This window comes from Odontomachus brunneus, unplaced genomic scaffold (genome assembly GCF_010583005.1).
Source record: "Odontomachus brunneus isolate Ranch 3 - 2012 unplaced genomic scaffold, Obru_v1 Obru_scaffold_011, whole genome shotgun sequence".
In the NCBI taxonomy this organism is placed as follows: domain Eukaryota; kingdom Metazoa; phylum Arthropoda; class Insecta; order Hymenoptera; family Formicidae; genus Odontomachus; species Odontomachus brunneus.
In genome coordinates this window covers 3322396-3336555 of record NW_022639461.1, presented here as the reverse complement: position 1 = coordinate 3336555, position 14160 = coordinate 3322396, and the positions used below count along the sequence as shown (strand labels likewise).

General features: G+C 36.5%; 3 protein-coding genes across 7 annotated transcripts in view; 2 read left to right on the top strand and 1 right to left on the bottom strand.

Annotated features, from left to right (window-relative positions):
* The window catches only part of LOC116840730 (splicing factor, suppressor of white-apricot homolog), an 8599-nt gene extending 4138 nt beyond the window's left edge, over window positions 1-4461 (top strand). The window contains exons 4-8 of one of the 3 annotated variants that reach the window (XM_032807832.1): window positions 503-725; window positions 994-1073; window positions 2268-2435; window positions 2685-3964; window positions 4127-4461. In XM_032807832.1, coding sequence (XP_032663723.1) covers window positions 503-725; window positions 994-1073; window positions 2268-2435; window positions 2685-3964; window positions 4127-4289 — 1914 coding nt within the window. In that variant the 3' untranslated portion in view covers window positions 4290-4461. The remainder of the gene's footprint in view (window positions 1-502; window positions 726-993; window positions 1074-2267; window positions 2436-2684; window positions 3965-4126) is intronic. The other 2 variants (XM_032807833.1, XM_032807834.1) reach the window with 2 other exon arrangements.
* LOC116840732 (protein lines) overlaps window positions 1-14160 on the bottom strand; it is a 119892-nt gene that overhangs the window by 25565 nt on the left and 80167 nt on the right. Inside the window, exon 1 of one of the 2 annotated variants that reach the window (XM_032807840.1) lies at window positions 8645-8789. The exons of the other annotated variant lie outside the window; for it this stretch is intronic. The gene's annotated coding sequence lies outside the window, so the exon portion shown is untranslated. Of the gene's footprint in view, window positions 1-8644; window positions 8790-14160 lie in introns of those variants that run through there. 2 annotated transcript variants of the gene reach the window in all.
* LOC116840734 (inositol oxygenase) lies at window positions 4708-11203 on the top strand. 2 transcript variants are annotated; one of them, XM_032807845.1, is made up of 8 exons: window positions 4708-4866; window positions 7145-7252; window positions 7518-7592; window positions 8677-8860; window positions 9157-9365; window positions 9577-9713; window positions 10624-10854; window positions 10948-11203. In XM_032807845.1, the coding sequence occupies exons 3-8, from the start codon at window positions 7575-7577 to the stop codon at window positions 11054-11056; spliced, it is 888 nt and encodes a 295-aa protein (XP_032663736.1). In that variant the 5' UTR covers window positions 4708-4866; window positions 7145-7252; window positions 7518-7574; the 3' UTR covers window positions 11057-11203. The 2 variants fall into 2 exon arrangements, with proteins under 2 accessions (XP_032663736.1, XP_032663738.1); XM_032807847.1 differs by lacking the exons at window positions 4708-4866; window positions 7145-7252 and adding an exon at window positions 8500-8572.

Genomic DNA, 14160 nt, shown 5'->3' with positions numbered 1-14160 from the left:
CATGCTAAAAATTCCTGCAAAATACGTCGAGATAAACAGATATATCCACAAAACGACATTTGCGATCGATTAAGTACACCTCTAAAATACTCCGTACACTTTCCTTTTGTTCTAAAAATCAATAGATAATCGGAAAATTAATATGACAAGATAATGAGGAAATTAGGTTAGAAAAGACGATTGCACGTCACATTTATTTTATAATTATCTGTTGATTGTTAGAACAAAAGGAAAGTGTACGGAGTATTTTAGAGGTGTACTTAATCGATCGCAAATGTCGTTTTGTGGATATATCTGTTTATCTCGACGTATTTTGCAGGAATTTTTAGCATACGTTTTCTCGCTTCTGACGTCATTAAAAAGAGATGGATGATGCGACTCCCCAGGAGCCTTAAGATCATCTGATATTATATTTAAGACTATTTTGAAAATCATATGTATATAAGCATGATTTTCTCAAGTAAAACTTGTAAATGAAATAATATCAATTTTGTGTGTTTAGCCGGAAACTCAAAAGTTGAATGCCATTATAACGAAAACGGCATTGTTTATCAGTCGGCAAGGAAGCCAAATGGAAATTCTGATAAAGGCGAAACAAGCAAACAATCCGCAGTTTGCGTTCCTATCGATAGACGAGCCACTTCATCAGTATTATAGATATGTCCTCGATGCTATCAAGAGTGGAAAATATAATCCCGAAAAACAACCTGAGAAAGAAGAATCAGGTATGCATATTATTTTCTATATAAAAAGAGAATCTCTTCATAGTAATATCACATTGAAGTTTACATTATTGAGTTGAGGTAATTGAAGCAACATAAAGCAGGATTTGATTACCCACACCTACTTTGATTCTACTTAGTTTTTCTTGCCGTAAGTATTGCCATAAAACTTTGTTAATATACATCGCTATCCACTGTATTAATCCATTCGTTAATTATCTTGATATATTCACGATTCTAATCTTTTGTTTTTTGTCTTTTTTAATGATAGAACCCGAGGAAGAGTCCGATGCAGATGACGAGCCGTACCTACATCCAAGTCTCGCGCCATCGTTTACAAAGATCGAAGCGGTGAGTCCTTCTTGCACGATGCATATCATTAAAAATTTAAATTTAAAATTTAATCCCCTAAAATTGCAACCTTTTAAAAAAACGACTCTTCCTGTGTTTTCGGGAAAATTTTATTGAAATTTCCTGAATCATTTTAGAATAATGTATATGAAAGTGCATGGATCTCACAAGTAAACCTACCCAAAAATTATACTCCGATTTCTTTCTAATTTGGCATAAATATAGAAGTACAAAAAATATTTAGATTATATTTTTTCACTTTGGCCCACTTTGAGTTTCAGTTTATAGCTTTTTAATGTTTTCACTCCTATCATCAAGTGCAACAAAAATGCATAAGAAATAAAATTGAATACAAGATACAGGCGTTTTTGGTTTACTGATTATGAATATGAAGTCAAATGTATAAAATTATTTGTATAAATAATACAATGTTTAAAGGAAACATGTAAAAAGTTTAAAAAATTATTTATACAAATAATTTCTCGGTTTAGCCAAGATTCGAAACATTTTTGATTAATTTAACACATTTGAAATATTTCGGTTGGAATCTCGGCTAAAGAAATTTAAAATGGTTCGTGTCAGCTATGCCGATTTTGTTAAAATTATTTAACTATATCTTGTATTCAATTTTATTTCTTATTCACTTTTGTTGTACTTGTTAATGATAGGAGTGAGAATATTAAAAAGCTATAAACTACCCGTGAAACTCAAGATAGGCCAAAATGAAAAAATATGATCTAAATATTTTTTGTACTTCTACATTTGTGCTAAATTAGAAAGAAATTGCAGTGTACCTACCTTCTGGGTAGGTTTATTTGTCAGTAGGATGAAATGTTAAGTGATACTCAGCAACATTATTTCATCCAATATTTTCACTAGTATACATTGAATCTTCCCGTATATTTTTTATTTGTTCATTTATCATGCCATGCTAAAATGCATAATTCCAACACAAAAAACTTAGATACTTAGTGCTTAAAAAAATTATTGCAGTAGATATAATTCACTTAACATTTTATAAGATTTGAAGTATTTAGAATATAATCAGATGTGGAATGATACATATGTTAATTATATTTTATATAATAGTAGAATGCCTTTGAAGTTTGAAGTGGATTATATCCAATACCCTCGAAAGATACAATCGTATAGTATAAATGTAAAACGTACTAAGATAAATTTGTTTGCTTATAGGCACCTAGTATACCGAGCATACAATATAAACCATCAGCGGATTGCGCGTATTCCATGCTTGTGAACAAGATCACGGGGAAGCCGCCGCCATCTAAGGTGCCGCAAACATTAGACACGACAGTTCAGCTGATGCCGTCCGCTGGATACTACCATCCGATGCCACAACAGGTATGAATGATAGCTTGATCCTGTTTGACATTTTCAGTTTTTCCAAAGTATGTCTGCCAAGTGATGTACTTATTTTTTAATTCATTATTTTTTTCTAGTAACATTATTAAGTAATAACGAAGTCGCGTTTTTAAGAAAGATATTTAGATTTTGAAAAGTATATATTTACAAACTAAAGCACTAATTTGTATACCTGTAGTTGATATACATAATATATTCTAATTCTGATTTTTAATTCTTTTTTTCTAGAATTATTCTTATGCCACTCCTATGCAATACTCGCACGGTCCAGTTATATACGGGCCAAACGGACAGATTCAATCATCCTCGCAGCTCAACGTGCCGAGCGTACCATTGTCGAATGATACGACCGTGATACAAGCTTCATCACCAAAGGATACGCCGTCGCCATTGGTACCGTATGGGATACCTTCGCAGAAGCCACTCAGCAGACCCTCCTTTATTGTGCCACCAGCAGATGTGCAAATCATAATCGACAAAATGGCGAGTTATGTGGCGAAGAATGGCCGTGACTTCGAGACGATCGTCAAGAATAAGGGCGACCCCAGATTCAATTTTTTGGAACTGTCACATCAGTATCATGGCTACTACGCACACAAACTGACGATATACGAAGGCGCGATAAATCCCAAAGTACTAACAGAGGAGGAGTTGTTGCAGAAGCAAGAGCCGCAAGAAGAGAAACAGAAGAAGTTGGAAGAGCTGCAGAAGAAGCAACAGAGAATGGAAGAAGTACAAAAACGCGTGAAGATGATACAGGCGAAGAAGAAGGGTGACCCAGCGAAGGTGAAACAAAGCTCGCAGGGAACGAAGCAGATCACGACCGTTTCGTTTTCCATCAAGAAGCCGAAGGATGGGGAAAGTACAGTGATTGAGAAGAGAAACGCATTACCGTTGGAGGAAAGCGATGAAGAGATGGACAACGATAAGAAGGACGCAAGCTCTAAGCCCGGGTCTCCTCAGGATGTCATGGATACGAATTTATCTTCAAACGCCGTTGACAAAGATCCGTCGAAGTCTGAGAAAAAATTAAAAAGCGACGACAAGGAGCTGGTGGATTTGACGGACGATATTCTCGAAGATTGCCAGAAGGAGATCAGACACAGACAGGCAGAGGACAGAATTAAAGACAAGCTGGTAGCGGCTGCAAGAGATAAGTTGGCGGCTACTTCTAGGGAGAAACAATTGCAGCTTGAAAGACGGAAAAAAGCTGCCATGTTTCTTAGTCAGATTCAAGCGCCAGCGCTCAAGCCTAGCTCTGTCACGACGAATTCGAGCTCTCGCAGAGATGATTTGGACGATGTGCGTTCCGTGCCATCACCGTCGCTGGAGGATAACAACAGATCACAGGATATGAAAGCGTGTGGTAACTCACTGATGGACAGATTAAAGAGTGCGGACTTGAGCGGCAGCAGATCTAGAAAACGATCCAGGAGTCGGAGCGGAAGTCGCAGCGACAGACACAAACTTCACAAGAAGCATAAGAAAAAGAAGAGTTCTCATCGAAGGTAACGATCCTTATCCCAATGCTATATTCCTTCTGCCAGATATCCTTTTTTTTCAAGATTTTATTTGATCTTTCACAGAGACTTTCACTGTGAAATATATATACTACTGATATTTTCGTATAATAATAAATATCTCGTATATTAATAAAAATTAATTTCCAGCAGTTACGACAGCTCGAGTTCGGCACGTTCGCACAGACCTAAGAAGAGCAAGAAGTCATCGTCGAGGCATAGATCTCGTTCGCACAGCCCCTCACATAGACATCAACACAACTCACGACGAAGGAACAGCCACACAAGCCACTCGGACTCGAGTTCGCCATAAGAAGAGTTCGAGATCTTTACACGACAGAAATAAATTTATATACGAAGTGTATATAGTTATATACATATATATATATATATATATTATATATATATATACATACATAAAATTGCATACATATTTCTTGACTGAACTATATAATGGATTTAATACACTTTTGTCATAAAGTATCGCAGGACGTTTCCATGCTCTTTTAGGTTTCCACTCAATTTGTTTTCCTGTCTAAAGAAAAAAAAACTTCTCACGCGTTCCGATATTATTCCTCCTTCATAAACACTCTAACTTTCCGTTGTCATACAAACGTTTTTTTCTTATTCGAAATTTGTTATATAACCTACCTACGGAGATCCCGATTGCTGTAAAATATAAAAGTCTCCCAGTTGTAAGACTCGTTGATCATACGATATCAAAGGTTATCGTGTTGAATATTTCCATGCATCGCGTTGCAAGTCATTACGATCGTCAACGGAATGCGAAACCTTGTCAATTTTCTTTAGGAGAGGGATATCTTTTGAAATCGACGTTCTCTCTACCCGTTCTCCTGTGAATAATCGATATGCAACGATTGATGTCCTAAGTAAGTAATATGATGATAAAAATCTCTTTGATTTATTTGATGTGCATGAAGCTGTATGCACAAGTACATCGCAATAGTCATCAAGAGATTATCGAGAGAAAATCTTAACAATCAATTTATTACGATTAATCAATTATTTACGCTTTATACACGCGCGAAAATAGATTCCGAATCTCGCTCCAAGTATACGATAGATAGATATATAACAGAAATTTGCTATATATGTGTTTGTGGATCGCATACACAATTGTGCTAATATCGATGATCGCCGCGTGTTTCCATTAATTTCCGCGAATATTTTTCTTTTAAAACACGATACTATCCTTCTTTCCGTTCTGTTATTCAACATTCTCATGTAGTCTCCGCAGAAATTTCTACAAATTAATCAATTTAAAAGCCATAGTTGACGTAGTTATTTCACATTGTTCGAAATTTTCGCGTGAGAAGTTTTCGACCACCGTTTCCTTCACGCTAAAATCAAAATAACTTTCAGTATGCACATTCTATTTTTCTGCTCTGTTGTTTTCTATCTTTTTTAAATCAAAGTTGTAGCAATTTCTATTTTATTATTCGTGAAATTTTCGATACGTAGTTTCCTAGGTCAGGAAGAGGCGATAGCTTGCCAAAAAGAAAAGATTATAACAATCGAAACGAACCACGTGTAACACAGGATAATTGAATCCATTGTGACGGAATTCAATAATCAATTATATTATGTATTTGTATCACTTGTCGGCTACACCAAGTGTCATCGTGGCCGATACGTAGTTTAACACGTAATACGCTTTAATACGTTTAAACGAACCGCGTCACTATTATTATTAATGTTATCAATCACAGATTTATCGACGAACGTTTCAGAGTTTATTTTAGATATGTTATTGGTATCTATCCGTTGATTGGTACCGATCCGTTTATTGATATCGATTCGTTGTCTGTTTATTTACCATTTTATCGTTCGATCTTTCAAAATTTGTTCAAAATTCGTTATCGGATTTTTTATCACATTATATAGAGTGTTATTTTGTTTCACTCGCGTCCAAACTAAAATTACAATAGAATTAAGTGTACGTGGAATCAGTCGTTTCATGATCAACGAGCGAATTGCGTCGCAACGAGCTAATGTCGTTTTGGGAGAACGAACAAGCCCCTCATTGAGATCAAATTGCTAAAACAAGAAAATCCCGCGGGTCGTAAATTCTTTTTTTCAAGACGTTCATAGAAGAGTGCATTGCGATTTCTTTCGTAATATAAAGAGCGTCATTCATAACTAATGATAAGTGATATATTCTCCTGTGTCGGTTCCAGTCTAATTTCTGCATTATCGCGATAATTATCATATTTTTTTAACGCGACGTCGATTGTTTATTCAAAACTTGTTGGATGAGACGATCTCATCTTACAGAGTTTACTGCGTACTGTAATGCCATCTAAATATTATAAGATTTAATAAGATTCTGTCTTCTGCTCAATTTCAACAATCAATGATGGATTTAGCGATAATGTAATAACTATTTTGTAAGAATCATACATATATAGACAAAGATAAAAAATATGTCAAGCATGCGAAAATCTCCAAATATGTACATGAGTAATTTTGTTACCAAAACAGCTTAAGCAACAGAATTGTTTTACGCTCACATGTGATGAGAAACGAAAACGAGAATAAAAAAATGACGACTATCGAAGATGAGAAACTGGAAAAAAGTCGTTATTTTCACGGATCAGGTTTCGAGATTCCATAGACTTATTCTGTAGGCTTGTCTTACAGGCTCTCTGTAACTTTTAACAACAATTACGTCATCGTTGCGCAGGTATAATATACGACAAAAAAACGATAACGTACACTGAGAGAAAAGTTATATTAAAATCAACAAATATTTCTTTGATGGGTGCCATTAACATATTTACTTAAATTTACATTCTCTTTATTTAAATCAAGTATTGTTTACCTGATTTAAATAAATAATATTTAGTTTAAAGAAAGAGAATGTAGATTTAAATAAATATGTTAATGGCATCTATCAGGAAATATTTGTTGATTTTAATATAATTTTTCTCTCAGTGTAACGATAACGGCACTGTCGTGGAAAGTTACAGAATATACCTGCCAGTTCAGTAATTGAACTCTGGCTACAATAGGAAGTTCATACTGACATTAGTAAAAATTCCTAAATGACACATGCTTTTCAAATATTTTCTATTTCTCATATCTCTCATACTTTTCATATCACTTTTCATTTCTCATATCTCTCATACTTTTCATATCACCTTTCAGGCAGAAAGTAATTGTAAATAGCCTCAGGAATACATATGCCGCGGTAGGCTCAGTCAATTGTGCAGTGGGAGCATCGTTGTGACACTAACACGTCGTCTTACTTGCAAAGTAATTTTTATATTCCAAGCCAATTTACATTAATTATTATAAAAGACTTAGAATTTGGATTTTTATCAGATAAAAATTTATGACAACTGCCGTTCGCGTATGACGTTTTGTTTACGAATGTGAAATAATGGTGATGGTAGAGACATTAGTAGTGATGGCACATACTAAAATTTGATATCGTTTGTGTGTATGTGACCACATTCGACGAGTGGGGGGGTCAAAGGTGAATCGTCTCCGACTTATAAGTTAACTCGATTGCACACAGGACAAGTCAGTCTGCGTTTGGATGCTCACGAGTAACTGATAAACAGCCACCGCACAGATGTCCGCTAAAACTATCGTGAGTATCGCAATTTGACGAAATTTCGAAGCGACAACTGCGAGATAAAAAATTTCGACTGAAGTTGAAAAAATGGTTTCATTTCGAGGACGCGTTGCCTGAACAAATTCAGGATGTCTCAAAATTTAATAATTCAAACAATAAACGAACGAACATTTGGACGAATGACAAATTTGGACAACGACAAATTTTGGTGTTCTCTCACCGAAGAAATTATACTTATTATATATTATTATATATTTTTTTATATTATTTATTTATATTATTTTTATATGATTTATTTTTATATGATTTTTATGATTTATATAATTTTTTATTTATTATGATTTTTTTATTTTTTATGATCTATTTTTATATAATTTATTTATATTATTTTTATATCTTACGAAATTATTATTTATACGATCCGTTTTGTGGATCCGAAAAAATGTCCGTGACGTGTATTGTATGCATCGCGTTCTCAGTCCGACGTATTTGCGCTCACGCACGAAGATAATAAAAACATTACACAATATTTGCCGGTGGTATTTAATGGTATTGGATATCAATGAAATTCGATAGTTCCATTTGCGTTGCAAGCCGACGTCTATACATCCGATTGTATCGCGAAACAGATACATACGCAACATCCATGCTCCCTTTTCATCATCAAGCGTATGCATTAGATAGATAAACGCGCTGACGTACAGGATAAAATCTAATGCCAATTTTTCTCTCTACAACTTGTTGTACATCACGTGATAATTATGTGATAATGTTAACGAGTTCACGAGTGCAAATATATCACGACACGTAATTTTATATATATTTTTTTTCGTATTTTACACATCATGTCTACACATACACGCAAGTGTAATGCACGTTAATTGTTAAAAATGTATAAGTTTGCACACCAAAATTTTCGCAGGCGTAAGAAAAGTTTGTTTTGAATTGCACGAGGCAAATATGCAGTAGGAAAGTTGGCGCGGGCGCGTGTATGTGTATGTATATAACTTACGTAATAATTTATACGTAATAATTTATACAGAAAGAAATTGGATACAAATATGTACCTGAATTGTTTCTGAGTATTTCTTTCTTATAGACACAGAATACCGGCCTTATAATGCTGGACCCGTCGGAGAAGCTTCGACCTGAGTCGGTGTATGCGGGGAAACTGCAGAGCGAGTTCCGGAATTTCTCCGAGGATCTCGACGATCACATCAAGGAGCGCGTCCACAAGACCTACAAGAACATGCACACCTATCAAACCGTCAAATTTGTACAATGTTAGTAATAAAAGAAACATATTACATTATTTTATCGATGCACAGCGAGTGGAAAATGAATATAATTTTGACTTCGACGAAGGAGAGATTATTTTTAAGATAATCTGTTTCATAATTTTTTATTTGTTTATACTTATAGAGAGATTATTTTTAAGATAACCTGTTTCATAATTTTTTATTTGTTTATACTTATAGAGTAGATTCGGAAAGACTCGTTGCCTCAACCGATATTCTGAAGATATGCTGCAGAACCGAAAGTTTCCGAGGATCTTGCTGATTAATCGTTGCTCTTGCAGCTCGCATGAAAGATTGGCTCCAGTTCAACAAGTTCAAGATGTCGGTGAAGGATGCCCTGATCAAATTGAACGACCTCGTGGACGAGAGTGATCCGGACACCGATATGCCTAACATCGTCCACGCCTTTCAAACCGCGGAGTCCATCAGGAAGGAACATCCGGATCAGGACTGGTTCCATCTCACCGGCTTAATTCACGATCTTGGCAAGGTAACGCAGCGTTCCGTGTAATCAACGATACTTCACTTATAGAGAAACAATGTCATTGTAACGTCAACTCGTCACGTAATGCCTGTGAATCCGTTAATCCGTTAATCCATCAGCGGAATCCTTTTCGCCAAGGCGAAATTCCGCAAAGAGGGTCGGTTACTCGCACTTACACCAGCGCGATATAATTGGATAACCGTTGACCGTGTGGCAGATAATGGCATTCTACGGAGAACCTCAATGGGCGGTAGTGGGTGACACGTTCCCGGTCGGTTGCGCCTGGGGTGATTCCATCGTGTACAGAGAGACGAGCTTCGACGACAATCCCGACGGCAAGGACTCGCGCTACAAGTACGTCGCACTTTTTCACATGCTGCATGTGCACACGAAAAGCAAATTTGGTTGGATCGATCAGATGTCGGACCAAATGTCTGTTGAAATTTGAACGAATCTGATGTTCCAGTTGAAATTGCTAGAATTCTGTTTGAGCTAACATGATCACGTGAATGACGTCTTTAACGCCGATAATACGTCAATTGTCATTCAACGTCATCTTGCTACTTAGGAAGATTTCTGGTTGATCAGAGATCTTATTTGGTTAATCAGGATCTTGTTAATTTGAACAGAATTTTGGTAACTTAAACCTCGGAATTCGTTTATACTTCACCAGACATTTGGTTATCTATAGTCAAATTTTTCTTTTCGTATAAAAGAAAATATCTCTAATGTAGGAAACATGTCCCGGAGGGAAAACCGTGTGGTAACTAAGCTGATCGTGAAATCTTGTAAGAGATTTTCGCTGAGGGCTTAAATTCCACGAGTTCTGCTGCGAAACATATACATCTCCGTATACATATGAGAACGTATTAGGTGTGTGCGAAAGTTTTTTCATTCTTTTCTTCGTAAGTTTTCACTTTACCTTTATAGCATATATTTATACAATATCTATACAATATATATTTTTATAATATAATATGTTCACGTTAAAGTACAAATTCAATCACCAAAGTACATTCACGTTAAAGTACAACTCAATCACCAAAACATTTTCCCTCATTTTCTATAACCTTTTGCCATCTCGCAGTTAACTTTCGAATTTTTTCGCGAAGAAGAAGACATCAGCTTGAAATCATCGATCTGAAAATGAAATTTCTGCACACACCTAACGGAATAACGTTCGATGATGTTAAGTTGCGGACCGAGACGACCAATAGAACAGCGTGACATGATCTTCGCTAATAGAGCTGTATCTCTGTTGCAGCACCAAGTACGGCATCTACAAGCCCAAGTGCGGGATATCCAATCTGACGATGTCGTGGGGCCACGATGAATACTTGTACCGCATACTCGAGCACAACAAGAGTAAGTTGCCGAAGGAGGCTCTGGCGATGATTCGTTTCCACTCGTTTTACCCTTGGCACGCCGGCGGCGACTACATGCACTTCTGCACTCCGGAGGACATGGAGATGCTGAAATGGGTGGTGGAATTCAAGTAAGCATCGAGCGTTACGTTGATTCAAGATAACTGCGGAATGAGAGCTGTCAGTCAGGAAGTTAATCTGACATTATGAATCGCGTTTTGCAGCAAATATGATTTGTACACTAAGAGCGACGCCGTACCCGACATCGAGAAATTGTGGCCTTACTATGAAAAACTTATCGACAAGTACATACCCGGAGTGATCGATTGGTAACACGAGGGAGCTGTTTACTGCGTATTTTTAATTTATACAAAATTTCCAGTGACGATTATTACTATTAATATAAGCTTGTTTTATACCACCGAAACGGGGATTTCGGTTGGACGATTTTACCAATTTACATTATATGTTTTAATGATAGATGAAAAAGTGTATTGGCATACACGTTCTGCGATGATGTCATTAACTGTACGATCAGCGAGAGGTTCTCATGATGTAACTTTCGATGCAACAAATTCTAAACGATGAGTGCTACGAAGCACGCGAGTGAGTCAAATTTAACATATTCAAATCTCGCTAAATCCCTCGGTAAACAGAATTCGTAAGAATTTCAGGGGTCCGACATTCCCGTCGCGAGCTGTTCACGCATAATAACGCAACGGCCAACGCATTCTTCCGCGGAATTCCCGAGCGCAATAGGAATTCCGCGATTCCGGCGCGCGCTTCGCCGAATGTTGCGTTCGCGCATGTGACGAAGCGTTCCGAAAATTGGCGCGCGAGTTTTTACACGCATAAAATTGATTAGGCACCGCGGCGCGGGACGATAAAGATCGTGGTTGTCCCGATTAGATGAGTAATCCGGCCGTTAAACGGTGCGCGAAGGGGAGCTTGACTCACGGGGCAGGCGATACTTCGAACGAAGAATTCGTTCTCCAAGAACTAGTTTGTCCATTTTTATCGGTGAACTCGTCCTCGCAAGGTAGACCCACATAATGCCTACATAATCGTACTGCCAGAATCGTCTATGGTCTTAATTAAAAGGTGGATCATTAATTTCGGGATACGCGCTTCATTAACTCGCGATCCGCACGATACATCAGTGTCAGTCTACATAAGCAAGGGATTACAATTCTAAGTAGGAATCGTTTCGCCAGTACGGAAAAATGGCCTGATACTGGGTCGATAACGAAAAGCGGATATTCGGTTTTGGTATTGGCTCATACCCAAAAAAAATATTCTACGTATAAAGTGAATTTTCCTCTAACTCCATGTTCTAAAAGAAATATCTTACAAAAAGCATATTTATTTTTCATTAAAGGGAACCACTTATCGTGCATTTATGAGATATTATTCTAGTTGTGTTCCTCTATATCAAAAGGAATATGTTAATTTGAGACACAATGCCGTTTTACGTGCAGTATAAGAGACGCAAAGAACTGTTTCGCTGCGTACTATCGTGTACAATTGGTTGAAACCAAGCGCCACGCTCCACTGCCAACCAAGCGCAGAGCTTCCATTGTCAATTCACTGTCGACGTTTCAATCAAATCGACGTTGAAATCATCAAACCGACGTTAGTTTGATATCATTTTGACGTTAATCAACGAGTTATTTTTCACTGAGTATATAGATGGCAAACATGAAGTCTTAAATAGCTCAGTTGCCTGACAAGCAACCTGGAGAAGAACCTGGATTCGATCCCAAGTCTTAAGTTTTTCACCTCATATGGCATTAAAAGTGGACATCTACAGATACACACAAGCACCTCCGGTCAAAGTTTTCTGATCTTTCTTTCGTGTGGATGCGATAAAATTTATTAAATCCGAAGAAATATTTTTGAGTTGAAGTAATATATAAGAGAAAATGTAGATTAAGAACAAATATAGATTTGCACTGTACATTCAATATAAAATTTATCTATCTTTAAGAATTGTGTTTAAGATTATTTTTCTCTTGATTTTAAAGCAATTCTCTTGAGAGAATATAATATAAGAGTAAAACCCTCTAAGATTTAGAGAATTCCACTCCTATTAAAATTATTATTTTTTGGGTGCAGTATTGGGCCTAATATAAAAAACTGTATTGTTAGTACTGGCTCCGTACTAAGGTTAGGTACTGAATAGTCGTACCGTACGTGGGGTGTTATCGAAAAGTGTTTGTCGTTTTCGGTACTGGCCCAGTATTAAAAAACTGTACTATTGGTACTGGCCCTGTTTGTAGAATCAGTACTGCATACTCAAATAAAAATCGTATACAATCTGCTAATAGAGGATATTGAGCCAGTATTGTGCCGATACCGAAAAACGGAAGAGATTACTAACACGAAATCTAAATACCTCAGTGGTAAGAACGTTTGCCTGACAAGCGGAAGACTTGAGTTCGATTCCAGCCGTCGTCTCGAAGAATTTTTCTCATATGACTATTAAATAACTATTTTTTTCTCATATGACTATTAAAAATAAATATGTATAAGTACAAACGAGAGCAGCCGCCCTTTATAGTCTTTTGATCCTTTCTTTCCATACTATATAGTTAAACGTATAGTATATTTATGGTAAACGTTACTGGCATAGTACTAGATGCCAGTACGGGTTTAGTATTGATGTGATACTGAGATGATTTTAGGTACTGTCACAGTACCTAAAATCAGTATAAAAAAATATTGATTCCTAGCACTGAGGAAGTACTTATTCCCAGTACTGGGCCAAGCATCGATTCCTAGTAATTTTTATTATTTGTACAACTGTTAATATCACAACTATATAGTATATACATAAATATACATAAATATACTATATAGTTATATACATAAATATAATATACATAAATATACTATATAGTTGTGATATTAACAGTTGTACAAATAATAAAAATTACTAGGAATCGATACTTGGCCCAGTACTGGGAATAGGTACTTCCCTAGTGCTAGGAATCAATATTTTTTTATACTGGTACAGTACTGATTTTAGGTACTGTGACAGTACTGTTTTCCGATACTGGCCCTTTTCTATCTCATCTCAGTATCACACCAATACTAAACCCGTACTGGCATCTAGTACTATGCCAGTAACGTTTACCATAAATCGGTACTGGGCCACTTTGATGCCAGTAGTAAATTCCTACTTGGGATTATATTATTAGGACCTTAACTTAGTTTCCGCCCAAAAAATACTGAGAAAAAGCATTTATTGTAAAAAATTTATTTAAATTATTTCAATGAAAGTATTTTCCATCACTTTCTACAACTTTTTGCCATCTTTCTGGCAACTGGGCGATACCATCTCGATAAAACGATGTTTGTTTCGAAGCAATCCATTCGTCCACCCATTCTCGCACTTCTTCAACATTTCGGAAGCGTGTACCACTCAAGCCGTGCTG

Coding starts and splice junctions, on each gene's coding strand:
- LOC116840734 (XM_032807845.1), top strand. Junction 8,861..9,156: donor AACCGTCAAATTTGTACAAT/GTTAGTAATAAA, acceptor TTGCTCTTGCAG/CTCGCATGAAAGATTGGCTC. Junction 10,855..10,947: donor AAATGGGTGGTGGAATTCAA/GTAAGCATCGAG, acceptor CGCGTTTTGCAG/CAAATATGATTTGTACACTA.